Source organism: Microcaecilia unicolor, chromosome 7, assembly GCF_901765095.1.
Source record: "Microcaecilia unicolor chromosome 7, aMicUni1.1, whole genome shotgun sequence".
NCBI classification, from domain to species: domain Eukaryota; kingdom Metazoa; phylum Chordata; class Amphibia; order Gymnophiona; family Siphonopidae; genus Microcaecilia; species Microcaecilia unicolor.
In genome coordinates this window covers 130,178,178-130,203,933 of record NC_044037.1, presented here as the reverse complement: position 1 = coordinate 130,203,933, position 25,756 = coordinate 130,178,178, and the positions used below count along the sequence as shown (strand labels likewise).

Sequence of the window (25,756 nt, the reverse complement as noted above, 5' to 3'; positions counted from 1 at the left end):
CGGCACTCGCAGATCACCTCTCTTCTGGCCTTCCCTCCCTGTGTCCCACCCTTGTCTGATGTAACTTCCAGTTTAGCAATTTACTGCGAGTGCCGCTTTGAATGCAGGGGTCCCGGAGCCGTGGAGGCAGGCAGGGCCATGCGGACACGGTAAGCAACGCAGGGGGCGCCGACCTCTAGAGGGCGCCACTCACTTGCAAAATCTTTTACCTGAAGTTGTGATTCTCCTCTCTCCCCTGCCCTTCCCACATCAGGAAGTGAAGGTAGCCCAGCAGTGCTGAGACAGACAGGCTGCTCTGCTAAAGCTGCTTCAAAGAGTACAACCAGCAGCTATTTATGGCTTTGGTGTGTGAACAACATTCAAATTAAAGAGAACAGGTTTGGAGGCTGGTGTGCAAGTGAGACTGGGGAGAAATAAAAAATAAATAGTGTAATTGTTATCTGTAAGTGGTTCAAAGTTTTTGTTTTTTGAGCATGTACACTGAGAGGAGGGCATGACTGCAATGATGTGTACATAATTATCATAGCTACAGCTAAAATCCATTTAATTGGCTGAGATTCAAAGAGGAAGTTTAGCTGACGTATAGTGTAGAATAGCTGGTAAGTAAAAATCTGATTGCTTTTTTTGTGTGTTTGTTTTTATATAAAACATTCTGCTTGGATAGGGAGAGTTTGTGATATTTGAAAATACATTTTGCTTTAATGAAATTGCTAAACTTTAGAGTCAGAGACTTATCAAAGAGAGATACATACAGTGGAAAGGAAGCCCTGGAAACAGAGTTAAGAGGACAGATACCAGCAACAGAATCAGATACTGGGCCAGCATGATCAGAAAAAGAAAGTCACCAGCCAACAAAGGTAGAAAAAAAATCATTTTATTTTCATTTTAGTGTTTGGAATATGTCCACTTTGAGAATTTACATCTGCTATCTTATTTTGCAATGTATAGCAGTCTCCAAGAGACTGGGCTCCCAGTGAGCCAGGGAGGTCAGACTGTGTAAATGAGATGAAGAGACCCCCCCCCCCCCCCCACACTGTAACAAAGACAGGAACATGTCTAATCAAAGCTTAGGTCTCTGCAGTTACAAGGGCTGGTCATTCCTAATTATGCTAATAGTTTTTAATAGGCTAAGTCCCACTGAAAAGCCTCTTTATAAAGGCAGTGCTTTCTCTGGAGAGCAAGAAACAGCAGGAATTGTGTTTATTTTTTTAAACTGCTTTCCTGTGTAAGCTAATTTACAGGTTTCTAGTATATGCTTGACATTGAAGGGTGTGGTAGACCCTTTTGTCAGGTCTGGCTGGACCTGTAGTTTCAGTCTAAAGGAAAGACAAGTAGCAATGGAGAAACATCTAATGAAGAATCGAGACGGGGGGGGGCACCAACTGATAGTCTGCCGGGGGGGCACCAGAGACCCTTGGCACGGCCCTGGAGGCAGGCAGGTGAGACCAGGGACTGCAGTGGCAGGGGAAGCGATGGGGGGCGTCAGCGGCGGGGAGAGCGACAGGGGGTGGAGGCGGGGCGGCCTTGCCCCGGGCCCGGCCTAGTCTCTCGGCGGCCCTATATAGCAGTAATGCCCAAAACCACCACTCCTCCTCTCTCCCTTTCAAAAGAAATCAGGTAAGACCGGGGACTGCAGCGCCAGTGGCCTGACCCCGGTTCCTGGCCCCCCTTGGAGGCCCGGGCTCAGGGAATTTTGTCCCTCCTGCCCCCCCCCCCTCTTGGCGGCCCTGCTGCTATACATGAACTGCTGGGAGTTTGAACCCTTTCTGAACTGCTGTGTTTGGGGAATTGTTTCGCCTAACTGCTGACATGAACTGCTGGGGAGGGTTTGAACCCTTTCTGGAGCTACCGTGTTTGGAGAATTACTTTGCATACCTCCTATACATGAACTGCTGGGAGTTTGAGCCCTTTTTGAGCTATTTTGTTTGAAGAATTGCTTTGCATAACTGCTTTATATGAAATGCTGAGATTTTGGAACCTTTTGTTTTTTTTGTTTTGTTTTGAATACTATGCTGTTGAACTGCTATGCTTCTTGAGAAATGCTGTGGTGGGAACTACCTTTGGAGGAGCAGTTGACACAAAGGGATTACAGTAAAGTATAATGATCTGACCTTGTGGATTGCCGTGTGCTCTTTAGTAGTGGATTACAGCACACAGCTCAGCTAAAGGGCCGAGGGACTCAAGAGTCTCCCAGTGCAGGAAACTTTGCCAAGAGTCTGCCGGTGGTAGAGACATTAATATATATATTTTAATCATTGTAGATTTTAGAACCTCTAATAAAGGTCTCATTTACCTAATACGAATCATAAAGAATCCACAGTAATTATTTCGTAAGTACATAAGTAATGCCACACTGGGAAAAGACCATCGAGCCCAGCATCCTGTCCATGACAGCGGCCAATCCAGGCCAAGGGCACCTGGCAAGCTTCCCAAACGTACAAACATTCTATACATGTTATTCCTGGAATTGTGGATTTTTCCCAAGTCCATTTAGTAGTGGTTTATGGACTTGTCCTTTAGGAAACCATCTAACCCATTTTTAAACTCTGCCAAGCTAACCGTCTTCACCACGTTCTCCGTCAACGAATTCCAGAGTTTAATTATGCGTTGGGTGAAGAAAACTTTTCACCGATTTGTTTTAAATTTACTACACTGTAGTTTCATCGCATGCCCCCTAGTCCTAGTATTTTTGGAAAGCGTGAACAGACGCTTCACATCCACCTGTTGCACTCCACTCATTATTTTATATACCTCTATCATCTCCCCTCAGCCGTCTCTTCTCCAAGCTGAAAAGCCCTAGCTTCCTTAGTCTTTCTTCATATGGAAGTTTTCCCATCCCCACTATCATTTTAGTCGCCCTTCGCTGCACCTTTTCCAATTCTACTATATCTTTCTTGAGATGCGGCGACCAGAATTGAACACAATACTTAAGGTGCGGTCGCACCATGGAGCGATACAATGGCATTATAACATCCTCACACCTGTTTTCCATACCTTTCCTAATAATACACAACATTCTATTCGCTTTCCTAGCCGCAGCAGCACACTGAGCAGAAGGTTTCAGTGTATTATCGACGACGACACCCAGATCCCTTTCTTGGTCCGTAACTACTAACGTGGAACCTTGCATGACGTAGCTATAATTCAGGTTCATTTTTCCCACATGCATCACCTTGCACTTGCTCACATTAAACATCATGTGCCATTTAGCTGCCCAGTCTCCCAGTCTCGTAAGGTCCTTCTGTAATTTTTCACAATCCTGTCTCGAGTTAACGACTTTGAATAACTTTGTATCATCAGCAAATTTAATTACCTTGCTAGTTACTCCCATCTCTAAATCATTTATAAATATATTAAAAAGCAGCGGTCCTAGCACAGACCCCTGAGGAACCCCACTAACTACCCTTCTCCATTGTGAATACTGGCCATTTAACCCCACTCTCTGTTTCCTATCCTTCAACCAGTTTTTAATCCACAATAGGACTTTTCCTCCTATCCCATGACCCTCCAATTTCCTCTGTAGCCTTTCATGAGGTACCTTGTCAAACGCCTTTTGAAAATCCAGATACACAATATCAACCGGCTCCCCTTTGTCCACATGTTTACTCCTTCAAAGAATTGAAGTAAATTGGTCAGGCAAGATTTCCCCACACAAGAAAGCCGTGCTGACTTGGTCTCAGTAATAATCCATGTCCTTGGATGCGCTCTGTAATTTTGTTTTTGATAATGGACTCTACCATTTTCCCTGGCACCGACGTCAGACTCACCGGTCTATAATTTCCCAGATCTCCCCTGGAGCCTTTTTTAAGGTCTGTGTCTGTGAAGCAGGCTGTAAATCCATAGCAGTACATGCAGTCAGACCAAAATAATAGATTTTTGACAGCCATACAAACCTCGAGAACCATTAATATATACTTTTGCTTACATGGAGCAATTTTCAACTGCCTATACATACAGGCAGGCTGTTGAAAATTCCACTCAACTGGGGCAATAATATAAACTAGGCACTACATGTGTGTAAATATTTAGAACAGTATCACATATGCATGTATTTATTTGGATTTTGGCTTGTACCTTTTTCAGTTGAAGCTCAAAGCAAGCTACATTCAGGCACAGTAGGTATTTCCCTGTCTGTGGAGGGCTTACAATCTAGTATTGAATCTGAGGCAACGGAGGTTTAAGTGACTTGCCCAATGTCACAAGGAGCTGCTGAGGGATTTGAACCAGGCTGCACTAGTTTTCAGGGCTGCGGAGAGACTGAGCCAAGCCTGGGGCAGGACCGCTGCTGGCTGGTTGCATCCTCCCCGGACAGGTCCGCTGCTGCTGGCCCCCTAGGATGCCACATAGCTAGACTTGAAAAATTGGGGGGGGGGGGGGGGGGGGCGGGTCGGAGCCCAAAATGGGGGGGGCACATTTTGCCCCACCTCCCTGCCCCCCACCACAACTCCACATACCTTGGCTGGCAGGGGTCCCCAAGCCCCACCAGCAGAATCTTACATAAGTACATAAGTATTTCCATACTAAAGAGTCCTAGCCACTTTATCCTTTCCTCCAGCATTGTTGTCTGCCACATTGCCTGCCCTGCGGCTGCTTTTTCTCATATCATACATGATCAATTTCATCAAAACCAAGTAAGCATGACATGAGGGGAAGCTCATGCAGGGCAGGCAATGCGGCGGAGAACTGTGCTAAAGGAAAGCTTCTACTGGCGGGGTTTGGGGATCTCCGCAAGCCAAACCAGAGGCCACAAAGCTGAACCCAATTTGGAATCCTGTGCCTGGTCCTCCCCAGCCTCTAAGAGGTGCTTAGTGCTGGAGCCTGTCTCTCTCCTGCTCCTGTCAGGACACGGATGATTGCGTTAAAGCAATTACCTGGGTCCCATCAGGAGCAGGAGAGAGACAAACCCCGGCGCCGGACCCCCCTTGGAGGCCGGGCCTGGGGAAATCTTGTCCCCCCCCCCCCTCTTGGTGGCCCTGCTGATTCTCAGCCTGCTGCTCTAGCCATTGGCTACTCTACTCCTCTTACATGTGTATGTGTTAATATGCTAACTAAGCGTTATTCTGCAAATACCTGCATAATTTACATAGCATGTGTTTACAAGGGGGGGGGAGGGGTGAAGCATGGGAAGAGCTCCCACTTTCATGCGTAACTTACCTTATGTGAGTATGATTAATATTAGTAGTAGTAGTATTTGCCGCACCTAAGAGCTAGCATTTATACTGTAGCTATGGCTTGCATAAGTGCTTGAGCTAAAATATTAAGCACATATAATACACGGTAACACTAGTATTCTATAAAGGAAAGTATGTAACTACTTTCCTTTATAGAATAGACTCCTACCATGTGCACTCTGGCTGCTTAACTGTAGGTACCAAGTTATAGAATTGTATAAGTTGTATAACAAAGTTTAATAATTAAAATTATGTTTGATTATGAAGTTTTACAGAAAAGGGATCTAGTTGTTATTGTTGATGATGCGTAGAAACTCTCTGCTCAGTGTGCGGCAGCAGCTAAGAAAGCAAATAGAATGTTAGGTATTATTAGGAAAGGAATGGAAAACAAAAATGAGAATGTTATAATGCCTTTGTATTGCTCCATGGTGCGACCGCACCTCGAATATTGTGTGCAATTCTGGTCACCGTGTCTCAAAAAAGATATAGTGGAATTAGAAATGGTGCAGAATAGGACGGAAATGATAAAGAGGATAGGACAACTTCCCTGTAAAGAAAGGCTAAAGCGGCTAAGGCTCCTCAGCTTGGAGAAAAGACAGCTGAGGGGAGATATGATAGAGATTTATAAAATAATGAGTGAAATGGAACGGGTAGATGTGAAGCACTTGTTTACTCTTTCCAAGAGTACTAGGACTATGGGGCACCCAAAGAAGCTACAATGCAGTAATTTAAAACAAATTGGAGAAAATATTTCTTCACCAAATGTGTTATTAAACTCTGGAATTTGTTGCCAGAGAATGTGGTAAAAGGAGTTAGCTTAGCAATGTTTTAAAAAGGTTTGGATAGATTCCTAAAAGAAAAGCCCATAATTTATTTATTTGTTACATTTGTACCCCACATTTCCCCACCTATTTGCAGGCTCAGTGTGGCTTACATAGTGCCGGAAAGGCGTTTGCCATTTCCGGTGTGAACAAATACAATGTGATGTTGTGATAAGATGAAGGTTAAATGGCAAAGTCACAGTAATAGTCGTAAAGTGGGAGAGTAGTGTTATGTTCATACATGCTTCGGTCTTCTTGTGTAGCCAAGGTCAGTCCTTTAAGTTGGATTGGGAGGGTATGCTTTTTTGAACAGGGTGGTTTTTAGTATTTTCCGGAAGTTTAGGTGGTCGTAGGTCGCTTTTAAGGCTTTTGGTAGTGCGTTCCACAATTGTGTGCTTATGTAGGAAAAGCTGGATGCATAGGTAGATTTGTATTTTAGACCTTTACAGCTTGGGTAGTGTAGGTTTAAATATGATCGTGTTGAATCGGAGGCGTTTCTGGTTGGTAGGTCGATTAATTCTGTCATGTACCCAGGCACTTCGCCATAGAGAATTTTGTGGACCATGGTGCAGATTTTAAAGGCAATGCGTTCTTAGATTGGGAGCCAGTGTAGTTTTTCGCAGAGGGGTTTTGCGCTTTCAAATCGCGTTTTTCCAAATATGAGCCTAGCTGCATGTTTTGAGCAGTCTGAATTTTCTTTAAGGTTTGTTCTTTGCATCCTGCATAGATTCCATTGCAGTAGTCTAGGTGGCTTATTACCATTGATTGTATCAAGTTACGAAAGATATCCCTCGGGAAGTATTGTTTCACGCGTTTGAGCTTCCACATTGAGTGGAACATTTTCTTTGTGGTGGATTTTGCTTGGATCTCCAGTGTAAGGTTGCGGTCTATTATGACGGCAAGGATTTTCAGGCTGTCTAAAATAGGGAGGGTGTGACCTGGGGTGTAGATGCTTGTGGGTTTGTCTATGTTGTGTTGGGATGAGAGGACAAGACAATGTGTTTTTTCTTTATTGAGTTTTAGTTGAAATGCATTGGTCCATGAGTCCATGATGTTCAAACTTAGCTCGATTTTGTTGGCGATTACTGTCAGTTTGGTTTTGTAAGAAATGTATATTATTACATCGTCTGCATAGATGAAAGGGTTGAGGCCATGGTTGGATAGGGACTTGGCTAGTGGGATCATCATTAAGTTGAAGAGGGTCGGTGATAATGGTGATCCTTGTGGTACTCCACAGTCTGCTTTCCACTGTGACGATACGTTTGAGTTTGACTTTACTTGATATGTTCTTGTGGTTAGGAAGCCCTTGATCCTGCTGAGTATGTTTCCAATAATCCTGAACTTGTCTAGTAGCCGTATTAGTATATTGTGGTTTACCATGTCGAACGCGGTCGACATGTTGAATTGGAGGAGGAGGATGTTTTTGCCTATTGCTATTTCTTGTTTGAATTTGGCTAGAAGAGTGAGTAATACTGTTTCGGTGCTATGGAGGGGGCGAAATCCTGACTGTGATTCGTATAGTCACGGCCGTGCCAACCCGGTAAGCGGGGTAAGCACCGCAGGATGGCGCCTGCCTTTAAGGGCGCTGCCATCCAGTTGTATTTAAAAAAAAAAAAAAAACTTTACCGCGTCGGCACCTATGCGCATGCGCTGCTGCCTCGCTCGCGGATGCAGAGCACACTGCGAGTTGCCTCCTCTCCCTCTGCAAGGTCCGTCCTCCCTCTCAGTCTGAGACATCCCGCCTTGCCAGAAACAGGAAGCTGCGTCAGAGGTGAGCGGGCCCAAGGAGGAGGATAAAACTGGAGAAGACGAAGTGAGCCTATCTTCTAGTCCACTGGAAAAGCTGAAGCCAGAAGGCGGAGCTTGCCACAGTTGTGTAGTACACATGTACTTAATGTGGCAAACTGAGGAACTCTTGGCCATGTTTTCCCCTTCCCCGGATTTCTTTGGTAAGATCACAAGATTTTTATGTTTAAGTAAAGAAAAAGCTCTTATAAGGCCATTATAAATTCTTATCAGCTTAATTTTGCTCTTAAAGATCCATTTGAAAGTTATGTGGAAAGTGTAACTGATGGGGAACTGATTTTATGACGGGGTTTTATTGTCTACCGTATGCAAACCGTGCCAGCAGCATCCAGTCTCAAATGCAGACTGCAGTTTGCAAGTCTAAGTTTGACCTCCTTCTTTGTACCCTGATAGTCTGCAGGGGGGCGCCAGAGACCCTAGGCACGGCCCTGCGTGTAGTATTGGGAACTTGGTTATATAGTCTGTAAGTTGTTTGGTTACCATGCTTTCCATCAGTTTGACTGCCAGTGGGATCGACGCTACTGGTCGGTAGTTGGTGATATCATCTGTTTTTTTCTTGGTGTCTTTTGTTATTGGGGTCAGTAGAATGTTGCCGTTTTCCTTGGGGAAGCGACCTTGTTGTAGCATGTATTTCAGGTGTGATGTGAGGTCTGCTGTGAAATGTTCCGGGGTGGATTTCAATAGGGAGCCATTATTAAGATGGATTTGGGGAAAATCCACTGCTTATTTCTAGGATAAGCAGCATAAAATGTATTGTACTGTTCTGGGATCTTGCCAGGTATTTGTAACCTGGATTGGCCACTGTTGGAAACAGGATATTGGGCTTGTCCCAGTATGGCAACACTTATGTACTTCTGTGGGAGGAATGGTGTTGGGATGATCATAATTATTGAGTATAATTATCAGAATCGTAGAATATAGAGACCTGAAAGATAAAGAGTTTTAGGGCTGAAGGGTCACCTAGGGCACCTAATTTCTTTGTCCCAGCCCTGAACTGGATGGTATAGACCTCAGGGTACTCAAAGAACTCAAACATGAAAAATGCTGATCCGTTAGTGATCTGTAACCTATCACTAAAATCGTCTATAGTACCTGAAGACTGGAGGGTGACCAATGTAACACCGATTTTTTTAAAGGGTTTTAGGGGTGATCCGGCAAATTACAGACCAGTAAGCCTGACTTCAGTATTGGGCAAAATAGTGGAAACTATTATAAAGAATAAAATTACAGAACAGATAGACAAACATGGTTTAATGGGACAGAGTCAACACGGGTTCAGCCTAGGGAAGTCTTGCCTCACCAATTTGCTTAATTTCTTTGAAGGCATGAATACACACGAGGATAAAGGTGAGCCAGTTGATGTAGTGTATCTAGATTTTCAGAAAGTTTTTGACAAAGTTCCTCATGAGAGATTCCTGAGAAAATTAAAAAGTCATGGGATAGGAGGCAATGTTTTTCTACCAATTAGGAATTGGTTATTGGACAGAAAACAGAGGGTAAGGTTAAATGGCTATTTTTCTCAGTGAAGGAGGGTGAACAGTGGAGTTCCGTAGGGATCTGTACGGGGACCAGAGCTATTTATAAATGATCTTGACATTGGAATGACAAGTGAGGTGATTAAATTTGCAGATGAGACAAAACTACTTAAAGTTATCAAAACACACGCAGACTGTCAAAAATTGCAGGAAGACCTTAGGAAACTGGAAGGCTGGGCATCCAAATTGCAGATGAAATTTAATGTAGACAAATGCAATGTGATGCACATTGGGAAGAATAATCTGAATCATAGTTAGCTGATGCTAGCGTCCATCCTAGGAGTCAGCACTCAAGAAAAGGATCTAGGTGTCATTCAAGACAATATGCTGAAATCTTTCTGCCCATTGTGCAGCAGCAGCGGCCAAAAAAGTAAACAGGATGCTAAAAATTATTAGGAATGGGATGCAAAATAAGACTAAGAATATTATAATGCCTCTGTATTGCTCCATGGTGCGACTTCACCTTGAGAACTGCTTTCAAATCCAGTTGCTGTATCTCAAAAAAGATATAGCTGAACTAGAAAAGGTTTAAAGAAGAGCAACCAAAATGATACAGGGGATGGAACTGCTTCCATATGAGGAAAGGCTAAAGAGGTTAGGGCTCTTCAGATTGGAAAGATGATTGAGAGGGGATATGATTGAGGTCTACAAAATCCCAAGTGGTGTAGAATGGTAAAAGTGAAACAATTTTTCACTCTTTCAAAAAGTACAAAGACCAGGGGACACGCAATGAAATTACATGGAAATACTTCTAAAACAAATAGGAAGAAATATGTTTTCATTCAAGGAATAGTTAAGATCTGGAACTCATTGCCGGAGGATGTGAAACAGCGGTTAGTGTATCTGGTTTTAAAAAAGGTTTGGATAAGTACCTGAAGGAAAAGCCCATAGTCTATTATTGAGATGGGCATGGGGGAAGCCACTGCTTGCCCAGGGATTGGCAGCATAGAATATTGCTGCTAATTGGATTTCTGGATTGGCCACTGTTGGAAGCAGGATACTGGGCTAGATGGATCACTGGTCTGACCAAGTATGACTATTCTTATGTTCTTATGAATGAATTAAAATGAGCATTGTCTGCTAGTGTACACTTATAGGGAAGAGACATCTACTAATATCCAAGGTCTACCACTTATGATAGTAATGTATAAATGGATTACACAGAATAAGGAAATTATAGATTTGAAAAGGATAAAATAAGTGATCCAGAATCATGAAACCTGATTTTGCATAGGACATTTAAATGAGAAATGGACATGTTTCCATGTATTTTACAAAAGCCTCTGCTGAACATAAAGCCTTTTGTAAAATACATATAAGGAAATGTGAGAATACACATGTAAGTGCTTGTGCATTTAGCAGGAACAGCTGTTTTGATAAGAAACATGTTCATAAAAACTCAATAAAATTCAAGGTTTTACCTATGTGCCAACATTTATGTTTGTAAGTGCTGAATTTGCAACCTATGAGTGTAACAGCCCAATTTTAAAAAGAATGTGGGAACTGAGACATCCAGGTTGAGATGTGCACAATTCCCCCTGTATTTTGTAAAGGTTGTGCCAAATGTAGATCCTCTGGTAAAATATGGCTAAGGATGTGCAAGAGAGCACATTCATGTCTCCTCACATCTAGTAGGAGCAGCAGATGCATGTGAGGAAAAATGGGATTTTATTTTTTAGTAGTTCAAGATGAGTTACATTCAAGTATAATGGGTATTTCTCTGTCCCCAGAGAGTTTACAATCTAAATTTGTACCTGAGACAATGGAAGGTTAAGTATTAGTGGGATTGAACTCTGGTTTTTCTGAAAGCCACAGCACAGCCATCAGCTACACTTACTCAGACATGGAAAGACCCGGACAACCGCAAGAATCACAACCCTGGCCTGCTGCTCTAACCACTAGGCTCAACTTTTATATCCCAGATATGCATGGGAACAGTGTTCTAAAATCACTGCTCCCATTCCCCATGCACAGCCCAATTACCCTCTCTAACATCATTACCCCTAGCAGCAACTCCTGGCAATTTCTAGTCCTCCTGACATTGGATTTCCCCTCAACATCTGATCCCACCCTGAATTTACAAGACCCCATTGAAATCCAATCCCCCTGGTATAAGCACCTCCAACCAGCAACATGCAAACTACCTGTTGGGCCCTAGGCAGACTTTGCTCCAATCCAATAACAGTGGTACTTAGTGTCCAGTGGGAGCAGAAGAGATGCCCAATCACTCCTGCTCCTCTAAGCCCCAGGTTCAAAATGGCACCTGTGACCTCTAGTGGTAATCTTGCATTACTACTTCTTAGGGGTCAAGCCGCCAAATAAGTGCAAAATATGGGCACAGGCATCACTCCTGCTCCCACTAGACATCAGTGACTACTGGGAACAACTTAGGAGGATCAGGGAGTGGGGGGGGGGGGGGGGTCTTCCTGGTGCCCATCGGTGGGTTTGTTACTGGCTAGATGTTTTTATGCTGGGGTGAGATTGGGGGAGGGGTTGAAGGGGAGGCTTATAGATGCCTGGGGGTGGGGGTTGAAAGGCAGAGCTGGTCTTGGCCTTTACTACTACTACTACTTAACATTTCTAGAGCGCTACTAGGGTTACGCAGCGCTGTACAATTTAACAAAGAGAGACAGTCCCTGCTCAAAGAGCTTACAATCTAATAGACAAGTGAACGGTTGGTCCGATAGGGGCAGTCAAAGTGGGGCAGTCTGGATTCACTGAACGGTAAGGGTTAGGTGCCGAACGCAGCATTGAAGAGGTGGGCTTTAAGCAAAGGCTTGAAGACGGGCAGGGAGGGGGCTTGGTGTAAGGGCTCAGGAAGGTTGTTCCAAGCATAGGGTGAGGCGAGGCAGAATGAGCGGAGCCTGGAGTTGGCGGTGGTGGAGAAGGGTACTGAGAGGAGGGATTTATCCTGTGAATGGAGGTTACGGGCGGGAACGTAAGGGGAGATGAGGGTAGAAAGATAGTGAGGGGCAGCAGACTGAGTGCATTTGTAGGTAAGAAGGAGAAGCTTGAATTGAATGCGGTATCTGATCGGAAGCCAGTGAAGTGACTTGAGGAGAGGGGTGATATGAGTATATCGGTTCTGGCGGAATATGAGACGTGCAGCAGAGTTCTGAACAGATTGAAGTGGGGATAGATGGCTAAGTGGGAGGCCGGTGAGGAGTAAGTTGCAGTAGTCCAGGCGAGAGGTAATGAGAGCGTGGACGAGAGTTCAGGTGGTGTGTTCAGAGAGGAAAGGGCGAATTTTGCTGATGTTAAAGAGGAAGAAGTGACAGGTCTTGGCTATCTGCTGGATATGCGCAGAGAAGGAGAGAGAGGAGTCAAAGATGACTCCAAGGTTGCGGGCAGATGAGACGGGGCGGATGAGGATGTTATCAACTGAGATAGAAAGTGAAGGAGGAGGAGAAGTGGGTTTTGGTGGAAAGACGATAAGCTCGGTATTGGACGTGTTCAGTTTCAGGTGGCGGTTGGACATCCAGGCAGCAATGTCGGATAAGCAGGCCGATACCTTTGCCTGGGTCTTTACACCTTTACACCTGTCAGTCCCAAGTCTCAGCAGGCACTTCTGCTTGGGACTTGGGGCTGATGTAAATGTTTATGTCTATATTTTTACTCAGTGATGTGTACTATTCCCCTTGTAACACGGGGAATCAGGACCAGCCCCGCCACTTGGTAGCAGAATTTAGGGGATGGCTGCATGGTTCTGGCATGCACTACAGCCTTCCACCTGCCAGGCCACTGCTTTTTCCTCCCCATCTCCTCCTATGCTGGCCAGAGCTTAAAAGAACATCATAAGCTTGTAAGCACAGGCCTGTGCTCAAGTGCTGCCTTTTTCCCACCCCCTACAAGAAAAACTTCCTGTCAGAGGCGGGCAAGACATGGCAGCACATTGGCTCAGGCATGTGCTTATAGGGTGCTCAAAAGGAGATAGCAGGGACTGCAGCAGCCTTAACATGGGGGTGGGGATGGGGGTGGAGGGGGTGATGCTGAATGTGGGGTGGAGGTAGGGAAGGGGAGATACTATCAACATATTGGGGGAAAGTAGAGAGGGCAAAAGGAGATGCTGGCCCTAGAGGGTAGAGAGCGGAAAGGGTGATGTTGACCATGGGCCCCCCGAGGAGGGGGGGGGGGGGGGTTGTGGTGCATGTCTGAAGTCTCCTTATGTGTCCAGTACCCTTGGGTTGATCCCATGGGGAATATGGTTTATGGCTTATTAGTCACTTTCTGTATCACCTTTTGTGTAGCACATCCCTAGTTTACAAATTCTATAAAATTAACATTTAAAAAAAGGAAAGGAACTCTATAATCCGAACAGGACAGAGAACAAATAATAGAATAAATAAGATTAAAGAGAAAAAATAAGGCAAATAAACATTAACAGGAAATAAGAACTGAACTCATGCAGTGCTGAAATGTCATAAGCCCATGAAGCAGAAGAAAAATGCAAGGCTAAGGGTTCTGCATGTTGCTGTTGTCAGCTTGCACTCATCACTCCCTCTCTATGCACTCTACATACCCCTTGCTATTTGAACGTGGTGTGGATTCCCACATCTAAATGTCAGCTTTCTGAAAAGGCTTTTCCATGTGCCTTGATCATCTATATGTATAAAAGCTGCTATTTTAAAAAATATTTCTAAAATAAAGGAATGCTGCCTTAGATACTCATGGATTAAGCACCTCTAGTCATCCAGGAGGTAATTCCATAAGAAGCTGCCAAGTTTTGGTGGCAAGAACACGTGTAAATAGGGGAATTGTAGCTATTTTTGTGCACAAGTGGATCCTTTCACAAGTAAATGTCCTCTAATTGAATACTGACTAGTGGAAAAGTATGCAGCATGCTATGATGATGTGTACTTTTCCAGTGGGTGTGTGCATGGGCATATAGCCACATCGAGCCTGCAAAGAGGTGGGAAAATGTGGGATACAAATGCAATAAATAAATAAATAAATAAAAATAAATATACAGTACATGCTTACATTATAGAGGCATGGGCATTTGCATCAGCTGTTGGGCTGGTGTAAGTGGTCATTTCTTGATGTACACACATTTTGTGCCACTTAAACTAATATTCTGTAAAGAAAAGTAGGTGCCTTCTTTTCTTTATAGAATAGGCTTAAAATAGGTGCCATAACCATTATCTATAGTAGATGCCCTGTTGTAGACTAAGCTTTACTTCTTCTGTACTTCCCCATTCTTTATTATCCTGATACCTCTCCCCTTTCTTTTCAAGTAAAACAATACAGATCACATCAGAAAAATGAAGAATGTACCTGTTTGGCATGGAAGGTCTGGACAGACAATCTGTGGATCTGAAATTGAAGAGAGAAATGGGTTGAATATGTAAAGCAATCACAATGGATGAAGAAATGGGTATCAAAGGATAGCAAAGAAGCAACTGACTGGGGAGAACAGAAAAGTCAGATGAATATGTATGAGATTTATTTGATAAAATGGAGGTAATGCATGCAAATAGATCTCAAGCAGGTTAATTGGGGAAATCCTGAAAACTCGACTGGGTTGTGGACCTTGAGTACTGAGGTTATATACTCTGCTCTAGTAGGATCTGGGGTTGAAGGAAGTAAACAAATTATGGTTCTGAAAATAGTCAGCATATGGTCTTACATGTTCTTTTGACATAACACTCAAACCCTAACATAATACATTTTAATGAATAAAAAGAACTGTGATGGGCATGCAAAAAAGTAATAAGAAATATACATACATACTAATACATAAGTATCGTCATACTGGGACAGATCAAATATCCATCAAGCCACGCATCCTGTTTCCAGCTGTGGCCAATCCAGGTCACAAGAATTTGGTGATCCCAAAAGAGTAAAATAGATTTCATGCTGCTTATCCCAAGAACAAGCAGTGTCAATCAGCAAACTATTCTATTTGCTATAATAAATTAAGGGGCCCTCTTACCAAGCTGTGGTAAAAGAGACCACGTGCTAGCGGCACTGCATGTTTTTGCCGCATGCTGAAGCCCCTTTCCCTGCAGAGGGTAAAAAGGCTGAAAAAAGAAATGGCATGTGGTAAGTTTGCAGTTAGCGTGTGGCCATTTTGAAGGGGAGCATTTATCGCCAACCTACTGAGGTGGTGGTAATAGTTCCCGCGGTAACCTGGTAGTAACTGGACAGTACGAGGTGCTGCCTGATTACCACCAGGGTTAAAAAATATGGAAGTAAATTTCCATAGCATTGGAAATGGTGCAAGCTGGCGGTGGAATTACCACTGGGCTGCTGCGGTAGCCTGGCAGTAGTTCCGGATTGGCACACGGCAAGCCTATTGCCATGCGCCAACCCTTTAGTAAAAGGGCTCCTAAGGAACCAGCGCCCTTTTAAAGTAACTGACTGAAATAACTTGTCTGTGACTTCCAGGACTAGTTACCAGTCTACAGCATTTGTTAATCATGAAGTGGAATGGCATTTTGCTTTTGTTACATTACTACAAATTGACATCTGCCTTAATCACATAATCTCACAATGACCCTTCTGGTATTGTCATGCAGTGACTGCTGACCTGGGCAGAGAAGTTCCTCCATGTTATCAATAAACTCATCAGCTACCAGTTCCGAAAAGAGTTTCATCTTTTGCACACGCTGGTCATCATTACAAGCAATGGAAGTCAGCGTCTCATCTTCTTGTTGCTTGTGGAACATGTCCCCAATGCCAATTGCATTTACAATGACATCACCACCGCAGAGAGCCTGAAGTCCTGAGTCTGCATCTCGTGGGTCATGGCGCCCATCTGTGATCACCACAGCAAACACTTTGGCTTTCTCTCGCTTGGTTTCTTTGATTAGCTTGTTGTAGGCAAATTGCAGAGCTGAGGGAGTCCAGGTGCCACCAGCAATCCATTCTAGGCGCTTCACTGCCTCCTTGAAACTAGAGAGTGAGTCAATGCGTTCATCATTCAACTGGATAGCCTCAAAGGTACCTTCATGACTGTACTGCACAACACCCACACGAGCACCTGCAAGAGATAATGCATTACTCAGGAACATTCATATACTTCCCAGATAAATGTTATTCCAGAGCTATCAGCATTAGAAAGGTAAAATTACATGTTTCCTAGTCAAAGGAAACTTCCAGAAATCACTAAAAACAAATCTGTTCAAAAAGGCATACCCTATCGACCCAACTTAAGTGCCTAAACCCTACAACACAACGAAACCAAAGCTCGTAATGGACACTGCATAACTCTTCCTCTCTACGATTCCCAATGTGTCTATAACACATGAACCTTGTTCGACCACAACATCACATTGTATTTGTTTCTCTACCGGAGATGGCGAACGCCTTTACGGCACTATGTAAGCCACATTGAGCCTGCAAATAGGTGGGAAAATGTGGGATACAAATGTAACAAATAAATAAATAAATAAATGTTCCCCTTGGATTACATGTGCTTTCAATATACAATATCTAGCAGATAAACTTTGCTGATGAAATTTTTCACACAGCATAGATAAATTACAGAAGGTATGTTAGAGCCTTTATGTAATTTTGATTGGGAAGGCCTATTTGTGCTTTCCAGATAAATCATATTCAAGGGTATTAATACTTTCCACATAAACATTAGTATGAGGAATTCACACACTTTATTACTCAGAAGTTTTCATGCTTCTCCCAAAAAAATTAATTGGAGGATAAACACACATCTATATAGATATTACTCAGGAATTTTATATAGCTTTAGATAATAGCTACAAGTATTATCACTTCTAAAGAAATGATAATAATAAGGTTTTAAACACCTCCAGGAGAAATGTTGCTCAAGAAAGTGTAAACAGTTCTCAAATATTGCTTTAGAGAGCATTCCATACTTTTCCTGGTATTTCTCAGGAAGAAGAGTTTTCACATCTTCCAGATTAAAGCTACTCCGAGGATTTTAACATGACCTCCAGATAAATGTTACTTTGTGTATTTTACAGCCCTTCCATGTTAACACTTGGAGAAAAGTGGAAAAGAAATAGTTACAAGTCTCTTAGATATACCTTAATGAAGTGGGCTTACAAAACTTTCTGCTAGATGTACAACAGAAGTTTAAAATACCATCCATATTACCAACTCATTGCTGACACATTGAATTTCTGACCTGTATCAGACTTGGGGTCTTTTGATATGGAGCCAAGTCTGCTCACGACATTAATGACAAAGTTCTTCTCCAGAGAAAAGTTGGTGTAACCGATACTCTCTGAGCTGTCAATAATGAATACAATATCCAGGGCACCACAACGCTTTTCACAATCTAAAGGAAGACAGAGAGAAACACAGGATATTACACATACCATAAATATGAAGGTTATCAATAGAAATCAAACAAAATAAAACACCTCTCTACATAAATATGAAGAAATGGGAGAAAGAACATACTGAAATTCTAGAGGACGCTGGAGGGATGGGAAACAGACAACAAAACTAAAGGACATCACATGGCTGGGGCACTATGTGGAAGGATAATTGACTGCATGGCTGGGGAGACAATAGGAGGGTAATTCTGTAACAGAGGATATTTAAAAATTCTTAAAAAGGCACCTATTTCATGCTTATATTTTACAGGTCCAACTATAGAAACCTAGTCTACTTACTTTTCTTCTACCAGGATAAAGCATATTTATTTATTTGAATTTTGCTCACACCTCTTCATTAGTAGCTCAAGGTGAGCTACATTCAAGTACACTAGGTATTTCCTTATCTCTGGAGGAATCTATCTAATTTTGTACCTGAGGCAATGGAGGGTTAGGTGACCTACCCAAGATCATAAGGAGTAACAGTGTAATTTACAAAGAATAATAGCTTCAACTTAGGTTTCATTCCAGTTTAACAGGAGAACTTATATCATGACATGAGTAATGTTTTCCCCCATGCTGTTTCAAGGGAGAAGTCTCCTGAAATATAAAACATCAAAAGGAAAAAACATTAGATTTTCCCCAATTACCGGTCCAGTATACCTTTCTTCTTTCATAGATTGCTGTATCTGAATAGAAAATGGTGGTGATGTTTTTTTCATTCCCTCAGAACAGGTCTAATGATTATTTTTAACCATTTGCAGAGTTGCGCTATACTACCTACTATTAGCCCATGTGGTTTTGAACAAGGAGGTGGAATGGATGATGGTAATCTAGCTCAAGTCTGCAGTTGGTTAAAAATAAACATGTGACTGCTTCTGAGGGATTGGAAAAAATACTGCCTCCATTTTCTATTCAGATACAGCAATCTATGATAGAAGAAAGGTATATTGCAAAAGGTACTGGAGTAAGGACTGGTAATTAGGGAAAATCTAATATTTTTTTGCTTGATGTTTTATATTTCAGAAGACTTCTGCCTTGAAACAGATTGGGCCAAAACATGACTCATTTCGGCAAATAAGTTCTCCTGCTAAATTGGTAATGAAGTCTAAACTGAAGCTGATTATTCTTCATAAATGAATTGTAGAGATACTACTTCCCCATACCTGTCTGTGTGCATCAGGCCTTCATAAGTTAACTTAGGCCTATCAACCAAACTATGACCACATCATACCCATCCTGTAATGGATTTCTAATGCACTACATGATAGATTTTGCCAAGGACATGTTGTTTGTGCAAAAACACTGAATAGGCCTTTATTCATTGTTCTTTGTTTGATCATGAGGCCTGGAAATGTCCATAACATATTTTTGGGGTCTATATCCTCAGTCAGAAACATTGTATGCACACCAGACAAAACCGGTCTGATACCACAGACCATCCTGGTCTGTGTCTTGTCCATTGGCACCTCAGTCATTACTCATAACCTTTTCATATGCACAGCATTGGTAAGAAGTGCCTGGTGGCCCAGTGGGCTGCAGTCAGTCCCCCCCACCTTAGGTCCCTTATATGGTGTGAAACCCTGCCCAGCGCATCCCAGGATACACAGGGCAGGGCTGGGCACTGCCATTTTGCAGGCGGCGCTGAAGGAAGAGGAGGGAGGCTACCTCCCTCCTCCAACCTAAGAAAGGGGGGGGGGAGGATTGACCATGGCCCACTGGGCCACCAGGGACTTCTTACCAATGCTGGAGGGGGCTGGAGACCCACTAGATCTGAACCCCCCCCCCCCCCGAGCCTGTGTTGGGGGCGGGTCGAGGGGGACCGGAGGTCCGCCGGACCTCCAGCCTCCTGTCGCGGGGAGGAGGGGTTGTCGGTCACTCACTGGGCCACCAGGGACTTCTTATGAATGCTGGGGGGGGGGGCTAGGGGGGGCTGGAGAGAGACCAGATCTCCAGCTCTCCCTGAACCTGTGTTGGAGGCGTTGGGGGGACCGGAGGTCCGCCGGACCTCCAGGCCCCATTTCATCTTGCTCGGGGCAGAGATAGTTGGGGTGTGGTGGTCCCATGGACCTCCATCCCCTATGTTTGACAGGTCTGGGCTTTTGATAGCCCAGACCTGTCAAACAAGTGCGGGAGGATTGTGCCTGAGCTCCTACCCCATGATCAGAGAGAATTGCATGCTTAAATTTGCATGCAATTATTTCTGATCATAGGTGCGGTAAAGCCCTGCACTGTTACAGCGCTATTTTTAGAGCGCTGTTTGGAACAGCGCAGGGCTTTTGATCATCTGCCCTTGAAAGCTGAGATACAGGACTCTGCACCAGAGAAACAAAGAAATGCATGTCCTCCTCCTGTACAGTGCAAAATAAAACTGAAACATGCAAATTCTGAACACTGACATAATTCGATCACTAAACTGAAAATAAAATCATTTTTCCTACCTTTGTAGTCTGGTGGTTTTATTATTCCAATCATCTTTGGGTCTGCTTTCCATCTGTGCTCTTAACTCTGTTTCCAGGGCCTCCTTTCCATTACAGTTTCTTTTCTCACCTCCTGTCCTATGTCTGTTTGGCACTGATCTTTCACGTTCAGCTTTCTTCAATTTCTCTGCCTCCTTCTCAAATTTATCTTGTCTCCCCTCTTCCCTTTCCTTCATGTGCTGCCTGTCTCACATTTTCCATCCCCTTCATGTGCAGCCCATCTCCCCTTTTCTCTTTTCATCCCTATACGAGCAGCCTGTTTTTCCTTTTCTCTTCCCTTCCCTACCTGTGCAGCCTCACGCCCCTGTTCCTTTTATTTGCAGCCTGTCTCCCCTCTTCCTTATCCTTCCCTATATATGCAGCCCACCTCCTCTTCCCTATATATGCAGCCTCTTTCTCATTTCTCCTTCCCTATATGAGCAGCCTGTCTCTTCTCTTCTCTATATGTGCAGCCTGTCTCCCCTCTTTTCTTCCATATCCATTATCCATCTTCCCTCTGTGTCCCTGTCCCTATCCTGCCCCCATGTTCAGCATCTCACTTACCCTCCATTCTGTATCCTTATCCCCCTTTTTTAGCATCACCCCTCCATTCTGTATCCCTACCCCACCCCTTTTTCAGCATTACCCCTCTGTGTCCCTATCCACCCATGTCTAACATCACTTTTCCCTGACCATAGGCTCTCTTCTGTGTCCCTAATCACCCCTCCCCCAAGTTTAGCATTGGTGCTCTTTGTCCACCCTCTCTCTATCCAGCATTGACCCTCTCTGTCTCTGTCCCTATGCTCCTCCATGCCCACTATCTCCCATCGGTGTCCCTATCCCTCCCCGTGTCCAGCTTCCTTTCTTTCTACCCTCCATGCCCAACATGGCCCAGCATGCCCCCCTTCCCTCCATCTCTCACAGACCACAGTCACACATCTCTTCCTCTCTCTCTCGAGGGGTCCCCTGGGTAGTTTTGCATCTCTCCCTCTCTGCCCAGTTGCCCCCTGGTAGTTAATCACAACCCCTCTGGGTTGCTTGGCATCTCCCCTCCACAGCCCCTCCCATAGCTCATCATCTCCCCCTCCCCTGCAGGTCCAGATTTTCTTTTGCTCCCTTCCCCTTCCAGTCTAGCATCTCTCCTGCCCTTCCCCCAAGAATCCAGCAGCTCTCCCACCCCCGTCTAGCCCTGTGGTGCTTCTATCTGTCTCCTTGCTCTCTCCTCCCTGAATGCAAGTCAGAAGCTCTCCTGATGCCCCCTGTGGGTCCACACTGTGATGTATGAGACACCCTCCTGGTCTTCCTGTTGTCTTTTCATATCTTATTGCCATGTAAATACTATAAGAAGGGAGAGGAATTTTACCTGGCAGTGCATCACTGGAAGACTTGCAGCAGGAGAGGAGCAAGTATAATTACAGCGAGGGCAGATTCCCCAGGTTCTAAAACCTTCCCAGTAGTGTTTACTGAGGTCTTTCTTAGGATAGAAATAGAACCCTGGAAGGGAGAAAACCTGGTATGGTCTCAGGAAGGGAGGTGCTCTACACCTGTAGTGCTTTCCTGGAGGCAAAGAAGTCAGTCATTAGGGACATGCCAGGAATTAGATCCAGGTTTTGCTCCTGACTCATGGGTCGATGATAAGAAGCAAAAGAAGGCGCTGTTAGCGCCATACTAGTGCCTGTGTTTGCTACCGCTCCATGATCAGAGCCCCCGAGCGCGTGAAACAATGTGCTCATGGGCTCTGAATGCAACTAGCATGCAAAACAGGGCTCTTAGCACAAGTAGCATGCAAATGCATGAAAACCTATTCCTCCCCAATGATCAGCGACCAGCACGCCAAACATTGGCTCACTGGCAGTGGCAAACCCTATGCCAGCATGGAGCTGGCATTAGGGTTTGCAGACCATTGGGGAGGAATGATGAGCCCTGTCCAGCAAGCATTTGCATGCTATCAGGCCCCCCATTCCCAGAAACCCCAACACGACACTCCCCCAGAGACATGGGGGCTGGAGGTGTCCCTTCACATGACTGGAGCCTTGGTGGCTTAGTGGGCCGCGAGTCAATCTCCATCCTACCCCCCCACCTGGTGGTCTTAGCGGCCCTTCACCACACCCCCTACCTTCATTGGAGGAGGGAGGTGGCCTCCCTCCTCTTCCATCGACACAGCCTCGAAAATAGCGGTGCCCAGGCCCTGCCCAATGCATCCTGGGTTGAACTCGGTGGGGCTTAACACTATATAAGGGACTCTCTTATATGATGTGAAGCCCCACCCAGTGCATTCCAGGATGCCCTGGGCGAGGCTGGGCACCACCATTTTCGAGGTGGCGCTGATGGAAGAGGAAGGAGGCCACCTCCCTCCTCCAACGAAGGTAGGGGTGGGGAGGGAGCGCTGACCATCAGGTGGGGGTGGGGTGGGGTGGGGATTGACTCACGGCCCACTGGACCACCAGGGCTCCGGTGGGTCTCCAGCCCCCCCCCCGAACCTGTGTCGGGGACCGGGGGGGGGGGGGGGTTGACATGGCCCACTGGGCCACCTGGGCTCTTTTTGAGGGGACACTAGGGGAAGTAAGGGGGGGGCTTGAGACTTGGGGGGCAGGGGGACTGCAGTTCCGCTGGACCTCCAGCCCCCGTGTCGCTTGGCTCGGGGTGGGGGTACTTGGGGTCTGGTGGTCCCATGGACCTCCAGCCCCTGTATTTGACAGGTCTGGGCTTCTGACAGCCTAGACCTGTCAAACAAGTGCGGGAGGATATAGAACTGTCAAACAAGTGTGGGAGGATTGTGCCCGAGCATGCCTCCCGCACTTTTACCCTATGATCAGAGAGAATAGTATGCTTAAATTTGCATGCTATTATCTCTGATCATAGGGGCAGTAAAGCCCTGCGCTGTTCTAGCACTATTTTTAGAGCGCTGTTTGGAACAGCACGGGGCATTCAATCATCTGCCCATCAGTAAGCAGTATATATGGTAGAAAAAGTGAGGCTTGAGAAACAGGTGGGGCTGTTTCTCTCTGGAAGACACAGAGGTAAAAGGCCTGCTATGACAGGACAGGAGGAGAAATGGAGAGAGAAGGAGAAGGATAGCAACCTGCCTGAGGGCAGAAGGAACCTTTCTCACAGAGAACTGGCTGCCAGGAGAAAACGGGCTACCTAACCCAGGGCAGGAGGACCCTAAAGTTAATGCAGTGCCTGCTTAGTGAGAGAAGGGGAAATGTTACTGACTTGCCTGAAGAGAGAGAGGGGGTCAGAGTCAGCCACATGAAGAGTGCAGAGATTCTGGGTAGTCCTAGCCTGTGGCTGGCAGAAAGAATGGGTGCCCAGTCCTCACTGGGGAAATGTTACTGACTTGCCTGAAGCAGGGGTATAGCCAGACCTTGACAGGAGGAAGGGCCAGAGCCCAAGGTGAGGGGGCACATTTTGGCTCACCCTCCCAATGCCACTTCCACCCCCCGCAGCTGCTACCGCCTCCCCACCGCTACCACCACCCTCCTGCCACCTCTTCCGCCCCGCCACTCCCTCTCCCACCGACAACTAAAGCATTTGTCCTGCGCTGGTCTCACATTGCCTGGCACCCTATTCTGTTTTCAGTTGCTGTGCATGCCAGTGGCGTAGCCATGGGTGGGCCAGGGTCCACCCTATTTGGACTCAGGCCCACCCACAATTTTGGCACTCTTGCTATGGCTGGTAGAGATCCTCAGATCCCACTAGCTGAAGATGTCCTCCTCCTCAGACAGCCAGTGCTCTTTCAAATGGAAGCTGGCAGCACTTGCCCCAAGCTGACACCAACACCAGCCCCTCTGCACATGCTTAGTTTTCATGCATGCACAGCCTGCTGGCCTTGGCATCAGCTTGAGGAAAGTGCTGCTGGCTGCTGTTTGGAAGAGCGCTGACTGCCTGAGTAGGAGGAAATCTTCAGCTGATGGGGTTTGTAGATCTCCTCCTGCTCAGGTATTTAATATTATGGGCTTGCAGGTGAAGGGAGGGATGAAAAGCGGAGAAAAGCAGAACACAGGGGAGCTAGGGATGGGGTGAGGGGGGCATGAATTCCGTGTCCAACTACCGTGGACTCAGGCCCACCCCAAATTGGCTGGCTGGCTACGGCCCTGCTGCATGCTCATTTTATTGAAACTGAGCATGAATGATCATGCTGTTTCATTAAAACAAGCGTGCACAGCGACTGAAAACAGGACAGGGCACCAGGCAATGTGAGACCAGCGAGGGACAAACGCTTTAGCTGGCGGGGATTGGGGACCCCCACTAGCCAAACCAGGGGCCCCAGAGCCAATTTGCAGGGGACCAGGCCCCTGTAGCTCCCCTGTAGCTACGCCACTGGCCTGAAGAGAGAGAAGGGGTCAGGGTCAGCCACATGAAGTGTGCAGAGACTCTGGGTAGTCCTAGCCTGTGGCTGGAAGAAAGAATGTGTCCAGTCCTCACTGGGGAAATGTTAGTGACTTGCCTGAAGAAAGAGAGGGGGTCAGGGTCAGCCACATGAAGAGTGCAGAGACTCTTGGTAGTCCTAACCTATGGCTGGAAGAAAGAATGGTTATCCAGTCTTCACTGGGGCAATGTTACTAACCTGCCTGAAGAAAGAGAAGGGGGTTAGAGTCAGCCATGTGAATGGTGCAGAGACTGTTAATGAGCAGTCCAAACCTATGGCTGGGATCGGGGGGGGGGGGGGGGGGGAATTAACCTGGTCAGAGAGAAGTTCATTAAGGGGCACAGCTCTAGGCTGTGTCCTGGAAATGCTGGTTCAAACTTATGAGAAACTTAGAAACTGTTATGGACTTTAAAATGCAAGCCGGATTAAGGAAGAAAAGAGAAACCCTTCCTGTGCAGTTTTTGCATGAATTCTTTTTGGGTTGATTTTTCCTTTGAATCCTGAAGCACATGTCGGGGGACTTGTGTTTTGAAGACTAAACTTTGCTAATGGAATATAATTCTTTGAGCTGAATAAAAGCTCTTTATGTTTTGAAACCTGGTTGTTGTATGAGTGTCTGAGCTGGAGAGGTGGAAAGCCTGAACCGGAGCTGGATCATGGGATTTTTCCTGACCTCTTCCCAGGAAAGTGTAAGAGGGAGCAGATCTGGTGACAAAGATCATGCCATGACCTGGTGTGATGTTACAAGACACCTCTCTCATGCCCACAGCTCTTCAAACATTTCTGACTGCTGCAGCAGCAATCAACACATGCTGTCTGCAGCTGGCACTGGAACCTTTCCTCTGCACGTCCCACGGGCATGGGAAGAAGAGGGAGAGGTGTTCGGACCTGGGGGAGGAAGAGGAGTTTCAGGAGAGCTGCTGACTCGCGCTCAGGGAGGAGGGAGGGAGAAATGCAGCATGAAGGAAAAATGATGCAGATATAAACAAACAACAACTACAAAAAATAATCAGGCAGTGTCATGGGGATTCCCAAACTCCTGCGGCACCTGGGGAGCAGCCACGGCACACCAGTTGAAAAACGCTGACAGATTACTGTAACATATGTACTAAAATGCTGCATTTAATGCTTGCTATTAACATGGTGTATGTGGGTGCGCCTAAATTTTGGCATATAAATGCCAATGTACGCTAGTATTCTATAATAGAATCTAGGCATCCAGATGCAATGTAGAATTAGTGCTTAGCATGCTGCATCTTGGTGCTTAAGTTTTGGTGACCTTTATAATATTG

The 25,756-nt window shown here is 45.4% G+C and overlaps 1 protein-coding gene across 3 annotated transcripts in view; it reads right to left on the bottom strand.

Moving 5' to 3' along the window:
* COL6A2 (collagen type VI alpha 2 chain) overlaps nucleotides 1-25,756 on the bottom strand; it is a 479,211-nt gene that overhangs the window by 22,860 nt on the left and 430,595 nt on the right. For all 3 annotated transcript variants that reach the window (XM_030210351.1, XM_030210352.1, XM_030210353.1), the window contains exons 25-27: nucleotides 17,441-17,593; nucleotides 15,863-16,315; nucleotides 14,608-14,646 (exon numbers count right to left, since the gene is read on the bottom strand). In XM_030210351.1, coding sequence (XP_030066211.1) covers nucleotides 14,608-14,646; nucleotides 15,863-16,315; nucleotides 17,441-17,593 — 645 coding nt within the window. The remainder of the gene's footprint in view (nucleotides 1-14,607; nucleotides 14,647-15,862; nucleotides 16,316-17,440; nucleotides 17,594-25,756) is intronic.